The 24,320-nt window shown below is 40.6% G+C and overlaps 1 protein-coding gene, 1 long non-coding RNA gene and 1 pseudogene across 3 annotated transcripts in view; all 3 read right to left on the bottom strand.

Annotated features, from left to right (window-relative positions):
• Positions 1-6,516, bottom strand: part of LOC146463129 (neuropeptide FF receptor 1-like) — a 7,619-nt pseudogene extending 1,103 nt beyond the window's left edge. The window contains exons 1-3 of the transcript XR_014856951.1: positions 6,481-6,516; positions 4,887-5,042; positions 1,679-1,948 (exon numbers count right to left, since the gene is read on the bottom strand). The product of XR_014856951.1 is annotated as a neuropeptide FF receptor 1-like (transcript). The remainder of the gene's footprint in view (positions 1-1,678; positions 1,949-4,886; positions 5,043-6,480) is intronic.
• A 5,251-nt stretch (positions 6,517-11,767) lies between these two features.
• On the bottom strand, positions 11,768-13,236 carry LOC146463128 (uncharacterized). Its single transcript, XR_014856944.1, has 2 exons — positions 12,588-13,236; positions 11,768-12,536 (listed from the first exon to the last, which is right to left on the bottom strand). It is a non-coding gene; the product is annotated as an uncharacterized LOC146463128 (long non-coding RNA).
• Positions 13,237-14,135: 899 nt separating this feature from the next.
• Positions 14,136-23,378, bottom strand: LOC146463127 (uncharacterized). Its single transcript, XM_085084663.1, has 9 exons — positions 23,088-23,378; positions 22,860-22,895; positions 20,413-20,538; positions 18,897-19,034; positions 17,842-18,085; positions 16,748-16,932; positions 16,019-16,269; positions 15,087-15,449; positions 14,136-14,574 (listed from the first exon to the last, which is right to left on the bottom strand). The coding sequence occupies exons 1-9, from the start codon at positions 23,239-23,241 to the stop codon at positions 14,269-14,271; spliced, it is 1,803 nt and encodes a 600-aa protein (XP_084940789.1). The 5' UTR covers positions 23,242-23,378; the 3' UTR covers positions 14,136-14,268.
• Positions 23,379-24,320: the final 942 nt, after the last annotated feature.

Raw genomic sequence — 24,320 nt, 5'->3', positions numbered from 1 at the left:
TGTAGGAACTTCAGTCTAAAAATGAATAGGTCTGTAAAAACAACGAGTCTATAAGAGTTGTGCTCTCCACGTAATGAGCTCCTAGCGTTGGTCAATCATGATCCAGAAATGTTACAGCTTTTGGTTCAGCTTTAGGCGAAGCCCCGTACGGAGTAACCTTTTGGACGTGACCCGTACGAGGGCTCAAAGCAAATAAGATTCGTTTGCCACGTCCTGCACACAAAGTACAGTGTTTGCAATGTGGAATTTGCCCCACCCACAATGTACAATGACAATTGCCGCTCCTCGGAAGCACCATTCAGCGCAGTGCCTTCGATTCGGAACACAGGAAAGCTTTTGGAGCATCATGAGAAGCTATGGGATAACTTGCAAGATGGTGATAGCAGACATAGGCGAGGACTTCGAGTGTGCAGTTATTGACGGAAGTGAGACATCAGGCTGGTTCAAGATCAAGTCTGGAGTAAAGCAGGGACGTGTGATGTCAGGTGTCTTGTTCTTACTGGCCCTGGATTGGACCGTCAGGAAGGCAACAGCAGACAAGAGAAGAGGGATACGGTGGAATTTCAAAACAGTGTTGGAGGACCTGGATTTCGCATACGACGTTGCCCTGCCGTCATCCAAGTTTAATGACTTGCACGAGAAGCGTGGGAGACTGACAGAAGAAGCAGCCAGAGTAGGCCTTAAATTCAATGCGAGAAAGTGCAAGACACTGAGGACTGAGTATGCTAGCAACAGGGAGAGCATCGAGGTGAATGGGAGGGTGGTGGAAGACGTCGAGGAGTTTTTATACCTAGGTGCTCCTGTAGATAAGGAGGGTGGAGGCACTAAAGATATTATGAACCAACTGCATAGGATCGCAGTGCATTCCAGAGGCTAGGGAAGGTGTGGGCAGCGAGAGGAATAGGAAGGAAAACCAAGATACGCCTATAAAAGACTTTAGTTCGACCGGTCCTGCTATATGGCTGTGAAACGTGAAAGATCACAAAGGCTGACGAACGAAAACTGAATAGTTTCCAATGCCAGTGCTTTAGACGGATAATGAAGATCAAATGGCAGCAAATAATGACAAAAAATAGAGTGGTTGAGGTGGCAGAGATCAATGAAATAATCTGCGAGGTACGACGAAGAAGATGGAACTGGTTAGGACATATACTCAGGAGAGAGGGTGGAAACCACAGTTTTACAGCATCGGGGTGGACTCCGGAAGGACGAAGGGCGAGAGGGAGACCAATGACCACTTAGAGAAGGACTGTTTCAGGAATGATTCAGGGTGTAAGAGTTGGATTGTAGCCAAGGTGGCGGCACGGAACAGAGAGTGTTGGTCAGAGAATGTGTCGCCCTTATGCGCCTACTGGCGCGCAGAGAATTGATGATGATGATGATGATGATGATGATGATGATTACTATTATTATTATTATTATTATGATGATGCTGATGATGATGATGATGAAGATGATGATGATGATGATGATGATGATGATGAAGATGATGATGATAATGATGATGATGATGATGATGATGATGATGATGATTTCTCTTTTGAAAAGCCATAGTAAAAACTTACGCTTCGTACTTCATCAGGGGTTTCAAACACCTCGCAAGAATTAAAGCACGAAGCTGCAGTCTAGGATGACTTATGTTAAACTTAGTCCACAAACACAGTAACTTTAAGTATACCTTCAGTTTGCAGATCGCAAGTTTATACTTGGCGCGAAGGGGGTGAACCACGGCATGGTAGCGTTCAATTGCTATGGCAACCAGAGTGAACACTGATGCGCCACTTCCAACCCAGGCCAGGTTACCTCCTGTTACCAAGTTACAGAGTACTTTGCCAGTCATTCCATCCGGGTGCGTGAAAGTGTGCATAAAATGTACCGAGGCGCAAAAAATATGGCTAAAGTCATGTCGGCGATAGCCAGGTTGATTAGTAGGTAGTTCATTGATGTTCTGTAGAAAAGTAATAAAGTAAAGAGTGAAAGCTAAACCAGTATTAGAGCTGCTTTCAATTTAGCTCCTGGGGACTTTACGCAATCACGACGGCAACGCCAAGGAAAACGTCACTTGAAAGTACAAGTTTACTTTCCTTGTACTACTTTATGCTTATTCCAATTCGTTCAACTTCTACAAAGTGGCCGAACTATCCAATAACAGAACTGGTGAGAACGGTCTCCAAGTTAGCATAGAGAACGAAAGTTTACTGTCATGTCCTCATGCTCTCTATGAAACCTTGAATTTGGGCATTTCACGTTGTTGTTTGGCCGAGGATGGCGACGAAATGTATCAAAATTTGTAATGCACGTGCACAGCATTGTTTAGCTCATTAAGCCTTTTCTTTATTGACGTTTCCGTTGCCGTCGGCGTCGTGTTTGGGTAAAGTCCCTAGTATGGGGACCTTACGTAGCGACGACGGCAACGGCAACGAAAACGTCATGCACCTGAAATTTCATTTTTGCTACTTCGCAATTATTTCAACTCACTCAGCTTTTGCAACAATGGCGACTATCCAGGAACCAAATTGGTAAGAGTGGCGTTCAAGTTAAGAAAGAAAATGAAAAATTCACCGTCGTCCGTTGACGTTCTCCACAAAACCTTAAATGTGGTCATTTCACGTTCTTATTTTGCAGAGGACGACCAAGAAATGTACCAAAGTGTTAAACGCACGTGCAGAGCGATTGTTTTTTCTCATTGAACCTATTGTTTTGCGGCATTAGGGGGCTTCACACTAGAGCTTGTAAGTATAATCTAAGTGCACTTGAAACCTACTTTGAGTGTGAAGGGGTAAAACGTACCAACTTGAACTTTACTTAGTGACCATGGAAACTTTCGCAGTTCAAAGAAGCCGAAGTACGCCGCCAAGTATGGCCAACACCACACTTGAGAACGTACTTGACCAATAGGGAAAGGGAAACCAATTGAAAGGCACGTGCTGCAGTGCCAGGACAGATAAACATTTTGCCGTGAACTAAAACTAGTAGTGATCAACGATTATAGAGTGCGTTCGACAGCCTTAAGTTGTCCGATTGTACGGCCTGCTGCGTGACTTTTTTTTAGGTAGCCCTTTCGTCCTTTTATATCTGTACGTATTGTGTAACTACCAAGGTGAAATATTTGCAATAAACGAAGCTGAATTTTAAATTTCAGCGGCTACGTTGTTGAACTTAAAAATAATAGAAAGTATTTTCGGTCCGTCTGTTGCGTGACACCGCCGGTCGAACTTTAAAATAATGCACATCATTTTCGGTAAGACGCTTTCAATCTTTGAGAAAAACGAAACTTACAGGCCAGCGTACTATTTTGGTCTTGTACTCAAAAGGTATTTTACCAAAATGCCGCGAAACTTACGCGACTATAAAGCCGTAAAAATGTCAAACTGAAGCGAGCTAATTTGCATACAGTTTTGAAAGACATCTCAGGGCCAAGGTTATCCAGAGAGCGGATAACTCTATCCAGTGGATAAAATGTTCTCCGCTGGATAGCGAATTATCTGCTGGTGAAAAGTCCGTCTTTACTCGTATTGTAAAAGGTTTCTGAACATAGCAACGATTTTGATGACAATAGTCTTTTCGCCCGGGGCTTTTCGTAGTTCCACAGGCTAGTTTGCGGTTGAAATCTATTTCTGACACGACGAAATGTACAATGGGCGTGCAGCGCTGTCCGATGCGCTGTTCGATGAATTTATTTCCCACGGAAAATTATTTTACCGCGGCCACAAAACGTGTTAGATCTTCAATCCAATCTTTCACAAAAAAGATTTCTGGAAGAAAGGGAAAAGATTCTGCAGAGATATTTCCATCCAGTCACGTCCAGTGAATATTGATGAACATTGCAGTTGAAACGGAGGAAGTGAACATCGATAAGCTTTCGCAATAATTTCGCAAGATTGCAAATGCCAGTAACTCTAACTTCAAGCGTAAACAACACAACTTATCTGATAACACTCCACACAACAAGGAAGCACAGTCCAGAATTCGACAAGCAAGCACACCAAACGCCAAGAAAAGGTCAAGCACACCAACAAGCACGCAGAACGTGAAACTCGACCCGCTAGCAACATTAAAAGATGGCTCTAGCGCGGAAACGAGGGGGCGACTCTTATACGAAAACGAGACTAAAAAGATGGCTCTAGCGCGAAAACGAGGTTAGAGTCATCATAAGCTCGCACCAGTTTCCCGGCCGACACATGCCCCTGCAAAACTCAAGCGGGGGGGCTATTTGGGTGTCCTTACAGCAATCTCGAAAAGTTCTGCATAGCCGTACACAGGCACACCAACTCAAAAGACACAGGACGCAAAAACGAAATTAGGCTTGCGTTCTCCTTCGTCGAACGCAATTAATTAAAAAAAAAAAAATCAAAATGGATGGTTGGAGATACGCCTCGCAGTTTGAGGACTCCATGGAACAGTCTTTTTTGTAAGTAAACATAAAAAAGAAGGAAAAGCCGATTTAAACTTACGATCTTATTTGAATTTCATCTTTACGGACAGCCTGAACCATCGATTTTCAGTTCAGAAGATGTCGCCTGTTCTTTTGTTTTGTCGCCAAGTACTCGTAAACAATGAAGTACCTATGCATTTCCTGTAATGTTAAAACTCTCTGAGTTAAAATTAAAGACAAACTAAAGAGTAAACAACACAAAACCTTTTTCCGTTGTAAAGGCTTCATGATTTTCCGGCGAGCAGTCGCATTTCTGATTTTACCGCGAACAATGATTGACAGCTTGTGCTTCAAGTGTATACTTTGTCACCAGGTGTGAAGCCAAGTTTTCTAAAGTGCGACTTGAGATTTTCAAGTGCACTTGAATCAAGTGCTTACTTGAAACTAACTTAGCTTGTAGTGTGAAGCCAACAATTGTCGTTGCCGTTGCCATCGTCGTTGCTAATTCTACCTCATATCGGGATTCTTGATTATGACAGCGCACACCAAACTGTTTCCGCTGATGTTTAAGATGGCCAGTACGGAATGCACTGTTGTTATGGTAATCTGAGCCGATTGTGAATCCACATACGAAGACATGCTTCGAAAGGCCCTTCAATTATTCCACCTGAAAGTAAAATAGGACGCAAGCATTTTCGTGAATTCGTGAACACTCGTGTCTATTTTCGCACGTGACTTCATGCAACTCTTGTCGCACGTCACAGCAAATTTTCTTGCATGATGGTTTGCATGTGACGTCATGGCGGCGGACAATGGCATTTTTGTCCTCTGGGATTTACCTTCCATTGTTATGCAAACTTTGTGAACAAATCTGTCTTTTGTTTTGTCCACCAACATGGCGGCGATGCAAACCATTTTTAGCACGATATCGCGGTACGTTTTCTGAGAAATCTTGTAATAATGTTCATCAAGTTTCAAACATTTTCGAAACGTCTACGATATCGGATAGGGTCTAAAGGGATCCTTTTCTATATCGTATAACACACCTTTACCTTCGAATATCTCTCGTTGGTGACTATACCAAACATTTTGCTCATCTCGCTTTGGTAGTTTGTAAACCAATGAAAAACGAGAACATTTCTTTAAATTTCAAAGTGTCGGTTTTTTCGGTGGCCCCGGTTAAGTTGACTCTGACATCTAACTCCGCGCTCGTCATGTGTCTCATGTATTTCGACAAAAGCTGCGAATTTGCATCAAGTTTCAAACATGTTCGAAACCCCTGTAATGTCGTGGGAATTTAAAACTGGAACTTAGCTTGGCACGAATAAGGCTTAATTCATTGAAAAAGTGCGACCGAAAAAGCACAAAAAGTCGCCTTTAAACGGGCCTCTAGTTTGTTCGTATAGCAGTTATACCAGTTGTCGGAGTAAACGTGTGATCCTCTGAAACGCAGCCTTGCGCGATCGAGAACAATTGCAGCGAAGTGAGGCAAAAATCACTTGTGTAAACGGGCCTTCAAGCCGCTGTAAGGCGCTACAATCCCTTTCAACACAGCACTACAGCGGGTAAAACCTATAATGATTAATGTTTATGACTATAAAGCAACCGTGGACAGCTGCTTAGCCCCAAATGGGCTCGTCAACACGTCACGTTGCTTGCACGGCCGAGACATGTTCTTTGTCTTCTAGAAAAGAGCTAAGAAGGGAGATTTGTTATAAGAACGTCTTTGAATACCTTTTAACGTGATTTTTGCTTGTTGCAATAATACGTGTCCATTTTGTCTTCACGAAGGCATGGCACGATTTAATTAGCAACCCGAGTTTTATTTAATTACCCTTAAATTCTTATATATTGTACCACGAGACAGACTGTAATTTTCTAAAACAGTGAGCTTATAAAACTGGTCAAATGTTTTGTTTTTGTTTTTGTTTTTAATGAAGAACTTTGAAAATATCAGTTCTCCCTCGCAAATGCGAAATCAATTCGCAATAGAGCGAAAATTGAAGAATTTGAATATATGGTAATTGCTGTAAAATTGTTTATGTCACAATAATTAATATGACACTTTTGTACGCGAGAAGTTGAGAGAAAGAAAGAAAGATTACCTGAAATGTATAATCGCTGCTTTTGGATACATCCACATCATTAACAGCAACTAATTCAGATGACAACTACTTTTTATGTATAATTCAAAATGAGAACAGCTGTTGATTTTTGTCATGTTTGAATAAAACCTAACTACAATCTGTTCAGCAGCGTCCATATGTTCAAAATTTTGTCGAGTTAAAAAACCACAAAAGAAGAAAAATAGCAAGAAAACTTAAAGCTCTGCCATTTTTTGTGTTTATCTTTTTCAATTGTCAATGACATTGTCAGTTTGAAAATTAGATGACTTGGTGGAATTTAAATTATTTAGATATTTCGTCGGACAACAACTTTTTTTACGCAATCCCTTGCAACCGATGTTGAAGTCAGGTGCGAGTTACCTCTTCGGAAAAAAAAAACGAATGATTAGTTATTCACAAGCTGGAACGGCCGTATTAGGGAAAACATAGGCCTTTAGTATAACCTAAGGCAAGTCAGTGGCTCCACAAAGACAGGTGAATTCTATGTTTTTTTATGTTTTAATTTTTTTAATGCTTCCGTTGAAGATCACGTTCGCGTTGAAGATCACGTACGTTGTAAATCAGTTCACGAACAGCCGTTATATGCGCGCTCTTTGGGAACATCGGCAACGAGATCGTCAAAAAAACAATAGGCTTAAGAGCCAAAACAACAACTCTGCACGTGCATTACACTTTTTGGACATTTCTTTGCCGTCACTGCACGACTTGGAAGTGAAATTTCTTGATGGGTCGTTTCATGGAGGACGTCAACGCAGGACGGCGAATTTTCCTTTCTCTTTCTAAACGTGGGTGACGTGCATCTCCAAGAATTCAACTCCAGGAAATTTTACCTACATTTGACATATATAGCGAGTTGAAATAATTGCGACGACGTTTGGGAAAAAGCGAATTCTTTTAATGGTGAAATTTTCGCTGCCGTCGCCATTGCTGCTAAAGACACGATCGCAGTTAAAATTTCTTAAGCTAGGACAGCCGATGCAAATTAAACATGACTGTGGGAAAGAAGTGATAAACGATGAGACAAAACTGTAAAATATTACAACACCTTAGAGTGTAAAAAATAATAAATAAGTAAATAAATAAATAAATAAATAAATAAATAAATGAATAAATAAATGCGATATTCCATAGCAATAAGGGGACACGAAAAAGACGTACACTTTTCACGATATCACAAGCTCTATTTAACAATTAAGGATCTATGTGTGCAAAATTACGTAAAGTTTATTGGCGGTAAATTTCGTCCGCCACAACGGCTAAAATAGGCGAGCGTCTTTCTAACATCAGAATGGAAAGAAAATGAATCGAGATGCAAGGCGCGAAATGGTAAAAATAAAATCTAAGACTAAAATCTCTAAAACGGACAGTAATATAAATAAAAAAAAAGATAAAATTATTTTTGTTTTGTTTGTTTTGTTACCTACCAGTCCACGTTTTACAAATCCATGTCTGACAAATCCACGTTTTACAAATCCACTCCATTCTATTCTTTTACAATATGCCAAGAATTACAGCTCCTCGCAGCTACTTATAACAAAGAAATTAATGCGTGGTTTTATCACTCTCTGGTAAGGCTAAAATAATCAAAAACTCATTGGCTGAAAAGGTTTTTGTCCTGACGAATGAAAGTTAATTCTCTTATGTAAAAACGGTGCTTCAGTCATCCCTTCGATTCATGTTGTTACGCTGAAGAGAACCGTATTTTGTTAATTCAAAAGTAGATGTAAATCTTTGGACTGAAAACTGGGTTTAACAAAATATAAATAAACCAAACTGATTGCAGGGCTGACACTACGGCAAAGGGCTTCTTTATTTGGGCCAATATTTCAACTAGTACAACCAGTCTTCTTTAGGGCCAGAGTTACAATGATCTTAATGCTGTTTAATGAAGGCGACGTTGGGGAGTGTTCATTGTTTATGGGGAGGGCGGGCTTACAAATGGGAGAGGGGGGGGCAAGCGAAGTTTACTCCCCTATTTAGGAGGGGTCAGAAAGGTTTTATTCTGGATCTAGGAAAGAGGGGGGGGGGGGGGGAGGCGCAAAAACGTTTGAAGATTGATATCATTAGTTTTTTTTTTTTTAATTATTCCAGAACCGCATGACATTTAATGTACTTGTACCACAGTAAATCAAACCATAATCTCGCACCAATAGTTTACACAGCAAATGGGTTCCATTCAATGGATTTGCTAGTTAGATATGTTTGGATTTCACTGGCTGCACCAACAGATAGGCTGCCCTCAGAAATAAGTTGATCTTGGCCTTTCACTAGAACGGTTGGGTGAAGGCTGTCAGTGTTTTGCTGGCAGATCATGTCATCTGACAGTGGCAATATATCTTATTATGCACTTTGCCCAGTCAAGGACTCCACAACTGCAGCTTGGCACAGTCTTTTTCTCTTTTCTTTCCTCTGCTTTGCCTTTCTCTTGGCCTCTTTCCACCTCCTACTCACTCCACTTTTTTTTTGAGTGTCTGCCAGTTGCACAAGCACCCTGTTTAGCTGCCTTGTGGTATTTTCCAGACTAGTGATTACACTCTGTATCACTTCAACCTGTACATTAACATACGTAATAGTTTCTTCTACTGCTCAGTGGAGCAAGCAAAAGGCAGGCGAGTAAAGCGTTAAGTGGAGGATGAGAGTATGGTTTGATAATAAATGCATCATTGATGGGGGGGGGGGGGGGTAGGGAGGGGAGGGTCAAAAACGTTTACATGTTCAAGCTGGGGAGCGGGAAAGTTATCCTTCATCATTGAGGGGGGTTCAAAAAGTTCCAAACGTTCCGTTTCCCCCTTTGCCAGCCCCCCCCCCCCCCTTCCCATGAATAATGAACACTCCTTTAGGGGATGCATATCGGGTACGTACCATCCATCGCCAGGGTGTGCAGAAAAACTTCTCAAGCATGTTAAGGCATGGCTTATTCTTTACTTAAGACCCCCCGCGAATTTGAAACTACCTATCTTTGAAATCAAGGTTTTTTAAATCCCCAGAGTGGCCATAAGTTTGTAATCAACGTGTTACAGCAACGTTAAATTTCTTAAGGCATAAGAATAGTGGTCACGTGTTTGATGACGTCACGATTGCACTCAAAACTAATTGTCAGATGGGGTAAGAATGGTTCATTGTGACTCGAAGCTTAGCATGTGCGGTTGTAGCTTCTATCGTTTAGTAACTGAATCTGTCCTGAATGGAATAGGTTTTGGTTTTATTAAAATATTATTAGGAAGTTTAAAAAGTCATGTGACCTATTTTGTTAAATAATCCGTTTACTAAATATTGAGGTCAACCATTCAGGACAGATTCATGTAAGGCATAACCAGACAGTAAAAGAAGCGTTCTAATCTATATCCGTTATATGCAAACTCGGCACCCCATTTTCTATTTTCTGTTTGGGCAAAGAAACAATCATAACCGGTCACGTGACGTCTATTTTCAAGACCCGAGGCTAGCAATGAGTTAAGGTCATCAATTTCTGTGTCGCTGCCAAGTTTGGTGGTAAATTTCTGAAGAGTTATAATTGATTCTGTTTTTTACCCAGATATGGCCTTGAGCCATGCCTTAACATGCTTGAGTTAGCTGTCGTTTGACTAGATTATTGGATACATATAATACAGTTTGAGAGTTATGATTGGTTTAGCGGCTATGGGATATCAATCATTATTCAACACATTGTAACACTGTCCCAAAAAAAATAAATATATTTACTCCGGTCAATTACTAGAATTAGCCTAAGAAACGTGCAGCAAATTTGCATACCGTTTCGATGTCGCAGGCAAAAGTAGTGTAAATCGGAAACTTTACAGCTACTTTATTTTCTTAAATGAAGCAGTCGATCAGTAGAATGGAGAAAAACGTGTGACTTTGTTCCTGCCGTGTTGTTTTGAGTGGTTGTTTTAGCAGCGACGGCTCACATCAATCTATTTTACTGATCGACTGTTTCATTTAAGAAGATGAAGGAGCTGTGAAGTTTCATTTGCACTGCTTTTGCCTAGGACATGGAAATGGCATGCAAATTTGTTGCGCATGTTTCGTGGGCTAATTGACCGGAGTAAATATATTCTTTTAGAGCAGAATAGGAAAGAAATATGGGATCGAAAAACATTGAATGGCTGTTTTTAGCCAGTCTGATTAATTTTTGTGACCCAATATGTGATGTTTGGAAACATTCACGGGCTCCAGATGTCAAGTGTTTGTGAATCGGTTTTGAGCTGATAATCCGTGACGTTAATTGTGAGCCGCAAGTATCGCACGCATATTCGATCTTCTCTGGGTAGAGCGCTACACAGTACACTACCCACAAAGATCAACTAATTTGATTTGCGCTGTAATTACCCGGTAAGTTATGGTCAAATCTGCTTCCTCTTGACCATTCAAAGCGCAGTTACCGTCCATTGCAGAATTATTTCTCCAAAGCCTCAAAATACTTTTAACATTTAACAAAAGAAATAATTAAAATCGATGGACGAATAAATTAACTAGCCATTAACTAATAAATTAACTAACCATTAACTAAAAGTTCAATCAAAATTTTCGAAAAACACTCCAATCAGAAAACTGTACATGTTACCAAGGAAACGTCAAATCACGCAAAAGATGACATGTCCTACTGAATTGTTGCCAAATAAACCCTATCTAGACCGGAGGGGGGAGGTGGGGAACCTAAATAACTTTTTAAATATTTGAGCAAACGCCCTGAAACTTAGCTGGGAAAAATTTGATGTGGTCCACGGTTGGCGTTGATTGACTATGATGTTACCATGGAAACCAACTTTTGACAGGCAACTTTTACAGAAAATCCCTTTTTAAAATAAAGAAAAATCACTTTTCTACCCATAACTGTTTAAGTTTTTAAAGCTCATATCAGTGTTCCTTCATTGGCTTTGGTTACTTTTCGTTCAATTTTTGGCGCTTTCTTGACGATTTGGGAGAATCCAGAAACCCAAGACGGCCGCTATTTAGCAATCATGACCAATGATTCGGACCTCAAAGGAAACATCTTTGGACGTACTATCTATCCTCCAAGTCTCACTGTCATAACTTTTAACTGTCCGAGTACGAAGTTACTTTTTTCCCTCTGTTCAAGGTTAGTTTGAGAGATGGAAAGGAGTGTTAACCGAAGTTTGGTGGCTTATGCTGCGATACTAAAATTTTCGCACCCCACCTTCCCACAACTCTCCGCCTCATCCTCCCCCCCCCCCCCCCAACCTGCTCCACCCCCCTCAACCCGCTGCTGGGGTCGTCACAGGTCAACTCCAGGTAATGGTCCTCGTTGTAGGCAAACATTGAAACGTTTTTTATTGATTTCCCCAAAGCTAAGTACAGCGGTTTTCATATATGTAAAACCTACCTACTTATAAAGTAATTAGTATTCTATCAAACGAGATCCCAACAAATTACATCATCTAATTCAAACCCATAACCAGTTTACAGACAAGTAAAATTTTCTAAAACATCTATTAACGACAAATTCTTGAATCAGCCTCTCCTCGATCTACATACATCTCCCTAGTCTTGGGCTTTTCACAGATTGATTTGAAGAAAGTCAGGACTGCTATTCTAAAGACCGTGTTCACAAAAGGAATAAGCTTTTTTATAAAAAAAAAATAAAAACAAAAAAGGCCTTGCTTAGTAACCGTGCTAAAACCAACATAGCCTAGTGTGAATTTGGTCGACATGAAAATCCTGAAACTTTCATCGCCCGCTCGTAAAATCCTTTTAAACACTTCCCCCTTTTTTTCAGAGCTCGATTTAGCCTGATTTTCAATATTTGCCTTCACGCTGCGAGACGATTGCACACTCCACAGGATTTTCATGCGCTGTTGATTAAGTGAATAGTAAGTGAAGACAGGTCCTCTCACGTGCCATGTCTTCACCTTGTGAAAGTCAACTTTGCTTGCAGTAGTCTCACTTTCCGATAAGTGCTAAAGAGAACTTTTTTCCTTTGAAAATCTAGACAGTTTTTGACCAATAACAGCTTAGAACTATTGCAAACTCTTAACAGTTAACCAACCTCGTTCCCAGCGTCTCTCGGATAGACCCTGGGAACGAGGTTGAACGGCTACCTCCTTAACTGATTTTGTTTCTTGCACCCACAGTCGTCAACTACGAGATCAGGAGCTTCATACGTTGTCCCCCTCCCCCAACAACAAAAAAATACCACAGGTCAACCAACCCTACGTTGTTACAGCTTTCCCTAATTTGAAAACGTCCTCACCAAATCCTGGTATTTGGCAAGGTTGTTTCGGCCCGATAACGAGCCTAAATTTACTGGTGCGCTCCTTCACCGTTACCTGCACTCTACAGTTCCTCAGTGTTCTTGGCATCAGGATCGGGGTACGGGAATCCTCAATTTTCTTGGCACAAAGGCAGACACCCGATCTACAGAAATTGAGCAGTTACAAACGGCCTTTTCGAGTTAGGTCGTTCTCGACTCATTTGCGAAACGCCGAAACTTTACAGATTCGAACCACTTTCGCATGGATCATAAATTGGCATAAAAGCAGCACCCCCTACAACCTGGCAACTCCTCAAAACTAACGATCAAGCGGGTACTTTTTATTTGGGGGGGAGGGGGTGAGGGGGTTGGGGGACATATTCTGTGTATTCTGAAAAATCTACGTTGTATGTTTCTCTTACGAAAAGAACCAAATGGCCAAAGTAAAAGGATCGAGTTCTTATTGCTCTATAAGAGGAATATATTTCATTTTTTTACCTATTCTGATTTGGAATATGATGTCCCACCCCATCCCTCCCCCCCCCCCCCCCCCCAAAAAAAAAGCCCGCCCAACTAAACACTGTCAGATTGTTTATATGGGAAGTCCAACTGAATTTAAAATGGCATAAAGGCAGCAACCCGAAATTAATTAAATTTAAATCCTGTTTCAGTCAAACTTAATTCGGATCTTCGATATAACCGATCTCTGATCGCGATACAAGCGATATATGGTATCGTCCTGATTCGTGCTTGGGATCGCTTCTTTGTACGTAGTACAATGGCAGTCGCTCACAAGACTGACACAGACTATCACTTCGGCGTCAAGTATCAGTTATGATGAAGAACAAACAAATCTGGATCAACTTATTCGGAATTAGACTGGATAAAAGCTACACCACGTAACCTTACTGAAAGCAGAGAAGCTGCACCACACAATTTTCAAAGCAGAATTGAAAACTACGCTGGCACCACTTTGCAATCAAAGAACAAAAGACCCATCAGAACACAACTGGAACAGGCAAAGTTTTCAAGGTCCACATCGGCATAAAAGGCAGTCACCCACGACAAATCTCAAGATCTTAGTTTTAGTTGCTAAAGGCATAAGGGCAGCACTAGTGTAGTAGAAAGAAACTCGAACAGAAATATTTTCTTGGCCTGTGAATTTTAGAAGAATGAAACAAAATAATGAATGAAATAAAACAGAGGTAGCATGAACAACCAGATAATTTTGTTAGAGAACGGAGTAGGGATTAAGCACCCGGGTTTAGTGGAGACAAACGCTCACCACTGAGTATCACAACAAGTGTATCTTCAAAATTAGCAAGTTACAGAAATGTCAAGACATAAACAAAGCACAAACTTTCTCAGAAGACTGTGTTAGAGTGAGAAACTAGTGTTGCACAAACAACACACAGACACGGAGTACACCATGGTTAAGGATTATTATTTCGATTCCAATTCCAGATTGAAATTACAATGGTTAAAATTCAGACAATTCCATTATATGTGAACGCCCAAGCCAACTGGAGGGTAGATCCGGAGCGGTAGGCAGTGCTCTAGGCAGTGCCGACCTGAGAGGCGTACTTGTTGCAATCCAACTCCTTGTAAGTAATGCAGCGATCCTGGCAATCGCATTCTGTGGTGCAGACAGGGGTTAGAAACCCCATGCCGTTGTTCTGCCAAGCCTTCACCAGAGCATCAGTGAACTTATCCATCATCTCCTCATTATGCTGAGGTGTGGGTGCGATGCGCAGCCTTTCCTTTCCCCGTTCCACGGTGGGATAGTTTATGGACTGTACGTACATGCCGTACTTGCTGAGCATCTCGTTCGAGATGGCTGTGCACTTTGCTGCATCGCCAACCTGTGAGGAACAAACCAGGATCACTCAACATTTCAATTCTTCTTAAAGGCTTAATCAAAATGATCTTTTTCTGTTTACACACTGCAGATGAAAGATTATTGTAGAAGAAAAGAAAAAAATTTCAGGTTTGAACGGGATTTGAACCCATGACCTCTGCGATGCCGGTGCAGAACTCTACCAACTGAGCTATCAAGCCAACTAGGAGTTGGTCACGTTTCTCTTAAACGGAACGGTAGCCTTTTTCCTGTTGACTGCTGGTCAGTTTGTAAATTACAGTAAGTGTGTGAATGAAAGTCTAAATTACGCCCACCACAGGGCAAAAATTCTTACAACTTGTGTTGCCCCAGTTAAGGCAACTACTCAACGAAGATACAACTGTGATTAATGTATTTCTTTAAAACAAAGGGGACAATGAGGCAATTATTTTAGGAAAGACAGTGGCTTTGCCAATGGCTTACGCTAGTCCTTCACAGGGTTACCAATCTCACATGGAGGGGAATGAGAATACTTACATGAACAGGTATGATGTGGCTTGGTGCATACACCACAGGCAGACCAGCACTCACAAGCTTGTTCCGCAGGGTATGGACAACACTCTGTTGCTTAGCGCGCAGCTGACGCCCTTCCTCACCCGACAGGATACCAACGGAAGTCATAGCAGAATGCACAGTGACCGGAGGCAATGCAGTGGTGAAGATGAACCCTGAACCATAGCTGCGGATGTTGTCGACTAGTGCCGCAGTTCCAGCAATGTAGCCACCTATCACACCAAAGGCCTTCCCCAGGGTGCCACTGATGATGTCCATCTTGTCCATGACGTTGTCACGATCACCAATGCCTGCACCATTGTGGCCATACAGACCAACGGCGTGGACCTACAGATAAGGGAGATTTTACAATAACCGTTAAAATTCCCGCGCACTGATTGGCTCGAAGCTATTGCCTATAAGAGTGTGGACAATAAAAATGACATCAGATGTAACGCGCGCGCTTCCTCGACGTAAAATAGATCAATTTCCGCTTGACTTTTTCCATGTTGTTGTAAAAACAAATCAATGGCAGTTTTCTACGGTCAATACTCTTATAGACCATAAAATGGCGTCACAAAATGATCAAAACTTGGCAAGAATCTTCATTTTTGAAAGAGGCGGGGTTTCTTGGAAGAAGAACTGAAGAAAAACTATTCGAGTTTTAAACATTTTATAACGTCATTTTATGGTCGTCACTGTGGTATTGATTATTCAGTGCAAAATGGCTCTAACTTTTAAGTCTGCGGATGGTCACTGTACATGTAAGTGTGAATACACTGTCTTCAGATAGGCGCTACCCACTTTCCAACTTTCCGAATGGAATTTGAGACTGAAATGTTTAAAATTCTTATGTTGTGAAAAGTTTATACACTGTAACATGAAACACCGACAGCAAATTGCTTCTCACAGCTCACCTCATCAACAAATGTCAGAGCTCCATACTTGTGTGCGACATCACACAGCTCCTCCAATGGGCAGACATCACCAGTCATGGAATGAACAGTCTCAAAGGCGACAATCTTGGGTACATCAGGATCAGCCTGCCGTAACAGTTGTTCAAGGTGTTCCACATCATTGTGCTTGAAGATGAACTTCTTCGCACCACTGTTCCTTATGCCTTGAATCATGGAAGCATGATTACCAGCATCGGAGAATATCAAGCAGCCTGAAAGAATGATTAGTGATATTGTGATGAAAATATTTTTTTTCCAGATTTGTCAAATTCACCAAACTTATCAAATCCATTAGCCCGTTTTACAATTTGGCACATTTGCAAGTTTTGTCAATTCAACAAGTTAAAATTAATAACGTTAAAGTTTTAAATTTGCAAGACGCATTGAACTGAGTCAAAAGATTTTATTCCATAACGAGATGATCAAATGTGCTTTACAGTATCGGGACACTCTCCAAATTGAATTGGAATTTGGAAATGTTGGCTTTTAGGGATAAGGGAAAACCTGAGAACCCAGAGAAAAACATCTCAGAGCAAGGACAAGGGCCAACAACAAACTTAACCCAAATATGACACTGAGTCCAGAAATCTAACCCAGGCCACACTGGTGGGAGGCAATTGCTCTCACCACTACACCATCCCTGCTCCCCACAACATAACTGTGAATATTTCTTTACACAAATGTATTTACCAGGTAATTGCCGAGCCAGAGTAAACAGAGTGGTATCATTGGCTACATAGCAGGATGTAAACAGCAGGGCAGCCTCCTTCTTGTGCAGGATTGCCAGCTTCTTCTCTAAAGCCTCATGAAAACTGCTCGTTCCAGAGATGTTCCTGGTCCCTCCAGCTCCTACTCCATGCTTTTCAATGGTTGCCCTATAGAAAAATTAAATAGTGTAAGTTGTATTCATTCATCATAGTTTATGTGGGCTGGTTTTGGTTTTGGCCCTTCCTCCAAGGGTGTTTCAGAGTCTCCTGCTTCTCTGGTTGTGGAGGTGCAACTCCTTGGTGTAGGGGTCAGTAAGCACATCAAATTAAAATAATCAAGCACGCTTTTGAAAGAAACACGCTTTATCCTCTCCGATTACCTCCTGCAGAGCTGTCAGTACAGTAAGAGCTGTAATTTCTGTTATGGCCGAATTCCAGCTGTTACTTGTGATATTAAATGTTGCAGGGTCATTTTAATCAGAAACCAGCAAAAAACTAAAGCTTCATTCACACCAACAAAACATGTTTAATTAAACCAGGTTTAACAAAATGAAGATTGTCAACAGAAAGCTGAACCATTGCTTTGACATAGGATTCAAGTAAACTTTAACTTGTGCTTTCATTTGTACTAAGTCTGTAGTCGACAAAAATCCGAAAGCAGCTTTTATGAAGGAAACAATTTTAAACTGTGTTTAACTAGACAGCTTTTAAATGTGTTTAGGCCTTGGTGTGAATGGGGCATAAGTGATAGCTGTGTCCCACACAAAAGCGAACTTTCCAAATTGATATCTGATTTGGATACAGAATATCTGTTTTGAAAACCATCTGTGAATGGTGTGGGCTTTCCTAGCCACACAAGAAAACTGGATGTGGAATTTGAACCAAGGGCACATTAACTTGTACAAGGAAAGTGCTCAGTATCTCAACTTGTAACTCATAGCCCACCATGGTTTGATTCTCAAGCAGGCAAACTCTTGCCCATATAAATACACTTTTAATTAGGAACTTCAGGAGTAAGGGAATCTTTATACATGCCAGGATAAATTAATTTCACCACAACTTTGACAGGAAACTTACTTGGCAGTTTTCAAAACCTCCGGGTGTCGGCTCATTCCAAGATAGTCATTGCTGCACCAGACCGTGACATCCTGGCCTTTGATGGAGTTACTGTAGTCCATGGCATGTGGAAAAGACTCGGCCAGACGGTTCACCTTCTTGAAGATACGATAGGTGTCGTCATTCTTCTTCTTTTCAATCTCACCCATGAAAAACTGATCGTAATCAAAGTGGGAATGGAAGGAATCAAGGCTGGGAGCTGCACCTGTGAGAAGAACATTTACAATGATACAGGTTGTAAAGTACTGTAAAATGCCGCAGAATAAACCAGAAGGGTATTACTAACTGATCTATAAGACGGGTCCTGAGAGGCTTACAAAATCAAATACTGGTTATCCTGTGATAGAACTACACAAGGGTCACAGGTAACCCACACCATTGAAGGCCCCTGCCCTGCTCAATCACCCAAACTGGCTGAGATGCTAACCAGTCCACATCCTTGTTCCCAGAGCCTACGATCTTCTGGTCAGCGGTTGGATCGTAGGCCCTGGTAACAGCCGATACCAGATGTCGAGATTTTCACGACATCCGGTAGCGCACGCTCAGTGTGATAATTTACCATTGCGCTTGCTCAGTATTATTATTGCTCAGTACTGCTCAGTATTAGGAAGTAAAGACAAATGCGCAGAAGCGTAGCATTTTTCACCTTATAGCGCATCAGGTTTTCGACAGCCAATGAAAAAAAAGATATTTTTGGATGGACCCAGAGCCACTCGTTCAACAATTTAACAAAAAAACGTTGGGGCTCTGGGGACGAGAATGACCAGTCCATCACAAGTGCATTTCACAGGTCTGATTTTGAATCAAACTCCATATTGAAAATTCTGCCTTCAAGGACTTCAAAAGACACCAACTTTATCCATTCCAATCACTTGACCTACAACTGATGTTTCTATAACAACTTTTCTCTGCCTACTTCATTGCTCAACTTTCCCTAATCAATAAAAAACAAGTGTATTTACCACAAGCCACTATAATTGGCTAGTAAAATACAAACTATATTGCTTATACTGTACCTTGGGCAAGAGGCATTGTCACCATCTGACGCACACTAGGATGTGATAGAACACTTCCAACTTTCATAGCAGGGGTGGGGTGGATTTTCTTCAAAGCATCAACCACCAACTTGCCACTTGAGAATGGACACTTTCCATCTAAAAAAAAGAAAACAATTCTTCTCTGTCCTATTGTTAACACATCTTATACAGGAAATTAATATTTTACATTGAGGAAACATGGAAATATGGGGTTGGTCATGTCTGAATTCCCACAATAGTTAATACAGTTGTATTAACTATTGTCTGTACCATGAAATCCAAAATTGTTTGGTTAATGGCGTCATAAAATGTTAATCCTTTAGAATTTTTGTTTTAAGGCTAAATCTTCATAAATAAGGAGAGGATGAACACTGGATTTACTGTATATATGATTACAAATTAAAACTATTGCAAAGTCATATTTCTGCTTGATCAATATTGGTATAATCCATCATACTGAAATTTTTATTTGTCTACAAATTGGTCAAAAATGTGTCATATGACACTTTATGCCCCAACTAAACCTGTGCCATAACTGATGACATCCATGCCATGATATGAATTTATTGAAAACAATAAATTAAAAACAAAAGTAAAAGATGTCTTGTTTTGAAAGACATGTTTCAGCATGACTCATGCCAGCTTCGGTTTATTTAAAATTGAATGAAATAACCCCATATGTGCCACATGTAAGTGGCTTACTAAAGACAAAGAGATTGCATGCTGAGGTAAGAATGAAACCATTACGAAATGTCAGACACTGACTAAGGGTACCAAGTCTGTTACGAAATGTCTGGTTTGTGATAAGGTACTGTTACAAAAACTACAGAATGCCTGGTACGGAATGATATCAGAAAGGAAAATTACTAAAATAATTTTAGGTGTTATTAGGTTTAAAATGTTCAATATAAAAAGTTTCTTTTAATTTAAGCTGTACTCAAATTCAACATTTTCACACCTTTTTTATTTTGGGCATTGAACTTTCTGGTATCATTCTATACCAGACATTTGGTGACAGCATTGGTGTCAGACAGACGCCTAATATCAGACAGTATCAGACACTTTGTAAGGGAATTCACTTTGGTATAATGTAGTGTTTGACATCTTGTAAAGGCTATTGTTTATTTACTGTAACAAATTATGATTTTGGCTTGAATCACACCACACTTCATTTAACATACAGGTGAAGCCAATATAAAAGGTTCTCATTAAGTGCCAGCAGCCCACTAAAACAACAGCTACAGTGTACTGTACTTTGGACTGAGCCACTTAACTTTATAGTGAAAAGGTTTGCATGTATAATATACTTGTATTACACGTGCTTTGAACACTCAATTCACTGAGCCCCACTACATATATGTCCTTAGAGCCACACGAGTACGCTGAAACTTAGTGAGAACCTCAGGTTGGGAGGTATGGGTTAATTGCACGAGCTTGTTGTCAACTGGTCAATATACATGAAATTTACAACTTTTATATTTAACGTTTCACAAACCTGCAGGCACAGTAGACTCCTTCTTAGGGGCTCCCTCCTTATAGTCACATGCGCAGCCAATGAACGCACTTGCCTTGATATCTGCATCTGCAACAGCTGTGTTGTGCATGAACGGGCACTTTTCAACTGTCAATAGACAAGGTCACTATTTTAGTGAAGTAAATTGCAACTAACAGTTTCCCCAAACTGGTGTTTTGTTCATAATAATTTAAGACATGTACGCAGTTATGTTCTGTCTTAGAAGTATGTTATTTTTCTTTGAATGCGGTGAATGTATTGACAGCCAGCCAATAAAAATTGCTTGGAGATTTTGGTGTTAAAATATTAATCTTAAAGGTTAAGCTACATGTACAAAATCAAGATCATTTAATTTTTATTTTTTTATTTTATTTTTAAGACCAGTTTTCAAATAAGAATTGTCACCTTAGGCATAAAAACTGTCACCATTGCCATCAATTTTTAGAACAGTTCAACTTTTAAGTTACTATGGAAATCGCCCCTGAGTAAAAAAATTGAAACTTGGACAACTTTAAATTACTTGATTTCCAAATGAACGCATTACTACATTGAACATTGAAAACCTTTATACACATGTTTGAACTAAGAGACACAATTGTACAGAGTTTGGCATTAATGTCCTAGCTGTGTCACTGTGTCACTGCACTACATTTGTACAGCTGTATAAACAGTATAAAAAAAAAATTTGCATTTATCTTCAAGACCAGAGTTTATAGATTTTTCACTATTTAATGCGCCGATCAACTCGAAACTTCAACATCCCCCCCCCCGGGCAAACCCCGGGCATTTGAACTTTTGAAGATTGGATCGTTCAAATTCCCGCCCCCTTGGGCCAAAATGGTGTTCAAATGCCCTACCTTATCGTTGGATTTGTCTGTCAAATGCCCCTCCTAAAGAACAATCGTTGTCGGCTCCTGTCATGAGCTACTACAAAAATCACAACTTTAACATTGAAACTAATGATTGGAAATTGAATTTATTAAGTCAGACAATGTCAATCAGCAAGTGTAAGCTGTTCTAACTCCGAAACATGGCAAAGGTTGTTTAGTGAGAAATACATAATAACATATTTAAAATGAGTTAGCCGGCTACGTAGACTGTTCAAGTGGCAGGGTATTCTGCAGTTTAAGCCAAAGCGGCAGTTTTTCATTCGACAATGTTTTTTTTTCTTTAACTGTTCACTGCTGTTTTATGGCTATTCTAAAAACCTCTGCAGACACAAAAGCGGGAGAAAGGCGCAGCTTGACTCATTGCATAAAAAAACTAAATCGGCTAGCCGGCTACGTAGAATGTTGTTCGAGTGGCAGGATCTAGCGGTTTTTCATTCGACAGTGTTCATTTCTTTCACTATTCTTTGTGGGACAAAGCCGCACCTTGACTCATTGTATAAAAAATCTACATTGTTTATATAAGCTTTTTTTGTAATGCTGTATCTCTTCCTTTAATCTTATCCATCTCGTCCAAACACGTGTTTATAGCTGTTAGCGACTTCGGCGCCACCCAAAAAAGCGATTTGAAACCTGACACTTCCGGTTCAATTTTTCCCACCCCACCCACGCAAGGTCAAATTCCCCACCCCCGGGAAGGCCTTACCCGTCAAATTCCCCACTCCCGGGCACAGAAAATAGTCAAATGCCCGGGGTTTGCCCGGGGGGGGGGGGGATGTTGAAGTTTCGATTTGATCGGCGCATAAATCGCATTTCTTTCTATAAATACTATAGTGTAATGCATGTTGTTGGTGTCACTGTACACTGAGTCAGCAATGTGATGTTGTCAATTTTCTGAGAACATAAAAGTTATGCATGCATTTGTTTGTAAAAAACAAAGACAATATCACGAGCGTCATACATTGTAAAGAAATCCGGTGTTCTGAATGACTTGGCAATATTACACCGACCAAAATACATTCTATGAATAAATTACTACTCAACTGTGTCCTACAGAAACTAGAACAAAAGGCAGCTACACAAATTACTGTCAGAGAAACACGTCAATGAGCTGGCAAGTTCCGCTTTTGCTGCAGTTAATGGTGTCGGCTCTAACACGCAAGGCTTTTAGGCAACGCAATTTTAAAAGTTCTTTTTTAGTAGCTAGGAAGTCTGTTTGGACAGTATAAATTAAAGCGTTGGAGCTGGTCAGTTTCAAAGAAATTGTTCAGTTTCAATTTTATTTTTTACCAAGCTGAAACTTCAGAAGATCTATGATTTTCATAATTCCCTACTCTGGTTGATTCGTCGTTAAAACATTCTAAGATAAGCTTATAGTAGGCTGATTGGAAAATTGTAATCGCCGAATGCAAATGTTTGTAGTAACGAGATTCATGCGGTACGTCGCCGGCTAAATTTTCAATTTTGTATTGCAACACACGCAAGTATAGCTTAAGTTATTTAAATTAATGGAGATCATCAAATTTCGTAAAAACAACAAACCTTTGGCAGAAGTTGAGGTTCCCAGGGTCTTTATTCCTGCGGTGAAAAATGATCAGAAATTTAAACATAACCCTTACTATCTTGAGCTTATGCAATCAGTATCCCTATGTCTACATTAAGAGTACGGTAAAGTACACCACTTTAAGGCTTCTAGGATACATTTTTCAAGGACTTTCTCATCAAATAAGTTTCATTTCGACAATTATTAAGCCAAAAATTCAGTCTTACCGTCGTTTTTCTCGGGAATTTCGCTCTCCTTGTGCAAAACTTCGGACATCACGGGGCACCGCTCGGCGTACGACACCAATACCGGCCCCCTCGCTTTGCGAACGAAAGAGGCAGGGACACGCGCTAAAAACGGACACTTCTTTGCAAGTTCCATCGTAAAACCACCTTCAAAAGCTTTCGATTTCAAACTACGATAGTTTGAGCGATTTCAAACAGCTGAAAGAGTCGATTACACGTAGGCAAGTCACAATCAATCGACGGAATGACACTGCATTCACAAATCTGAATAAATTTCGCCACAGCTGTGTTTTATATACTCCACCGGACTTCCAAATAAGGAGGCAAGACCAAATATGGGAGTATATGTCACGCGCGACTTCTTCCAGGTCAGCTGAGCAGATTTTCAGCTGCATGTTGTCCTTCCTTCGATTCAACGAATTTTTTTCTGCGAACGAGGTATGAAAAAAGGTCTTTATCCAGGCTGACCGATTTCTGTTCCCTCTTATTTCTGTTCATTACAGTTTGTCAATCGTCTCCGATACCCCCTGTAGAGATAACACGGGCAGACACAGGCTGTACCGGGCCGATGTAATGTCAGTCTCGCCTTTCTAGCCTGCGAGTTTGCAGTTGCCGGCTAAGCCGGTATTTTCCAACATTTGAAGCTTCTGCTTAGCTTGGTTTATTACTGATTACATTTTTCAAATGTTTTGAACCATTGTCAACTCATCTGGAGCCGATAAACAGCTGAAACAGTCCAAATTCCGGCTGTATTAAAAACTGAATGCCCTGTTGAAGCTTGGGGTGGTCAGTATATTGGTCTTGCTGGATTTTTTTTTCTTGAAATAAAAGGATGCTATGCCCGACAGGAGGGTTATTTACAGATTTGAAGCTGTGTATCATGGTCGTACACATCTCAGTACTTCAAAATAAAGTGTATTTATCTCAACCTTGTGATCTCTTCAATTCAAGTTTAGCCGGATTCTGCATGCGGATGGTTGTAAAGAGGATTTGAAGTTTTCTGCGACAAAATGTCGCCGGCTCCGAATTTTGTCACATTGGAAAACTAATTCCTTTCCGGTTTTCGAAGGTGTAAATGCGTTGTTAAAAAACAGTTAATGCGAGAAAACGGTTAGCTAGCATAAATGTTCTCGGCATTGAGTGCGGCTCCTGTTTACAGAGTCAATTTTCGCTGCATTTGAATGCGGAATTTTCACCTGAGCGAGACGAATTGAA

This window comes from Pavona decussata, unplaced genomic scaffold (genome assembly GCF_977016875.1).
Source record: "Pavona decussata unplaced genomic scaffold, jaPavDecu1.1 SCAFFOLD_180, whole genome shotgun sequence".
Taxonomy (NCBI): domain Eukaryota; kingdom Metazoa; phylum Cnidaria; class Anthozoa; order Scleractinia; family Agariciidae; genus Pavona; species Pavona decussata.
This window is presented reverse-complemented; position numbering and strand designations above follow the sequence as displayed.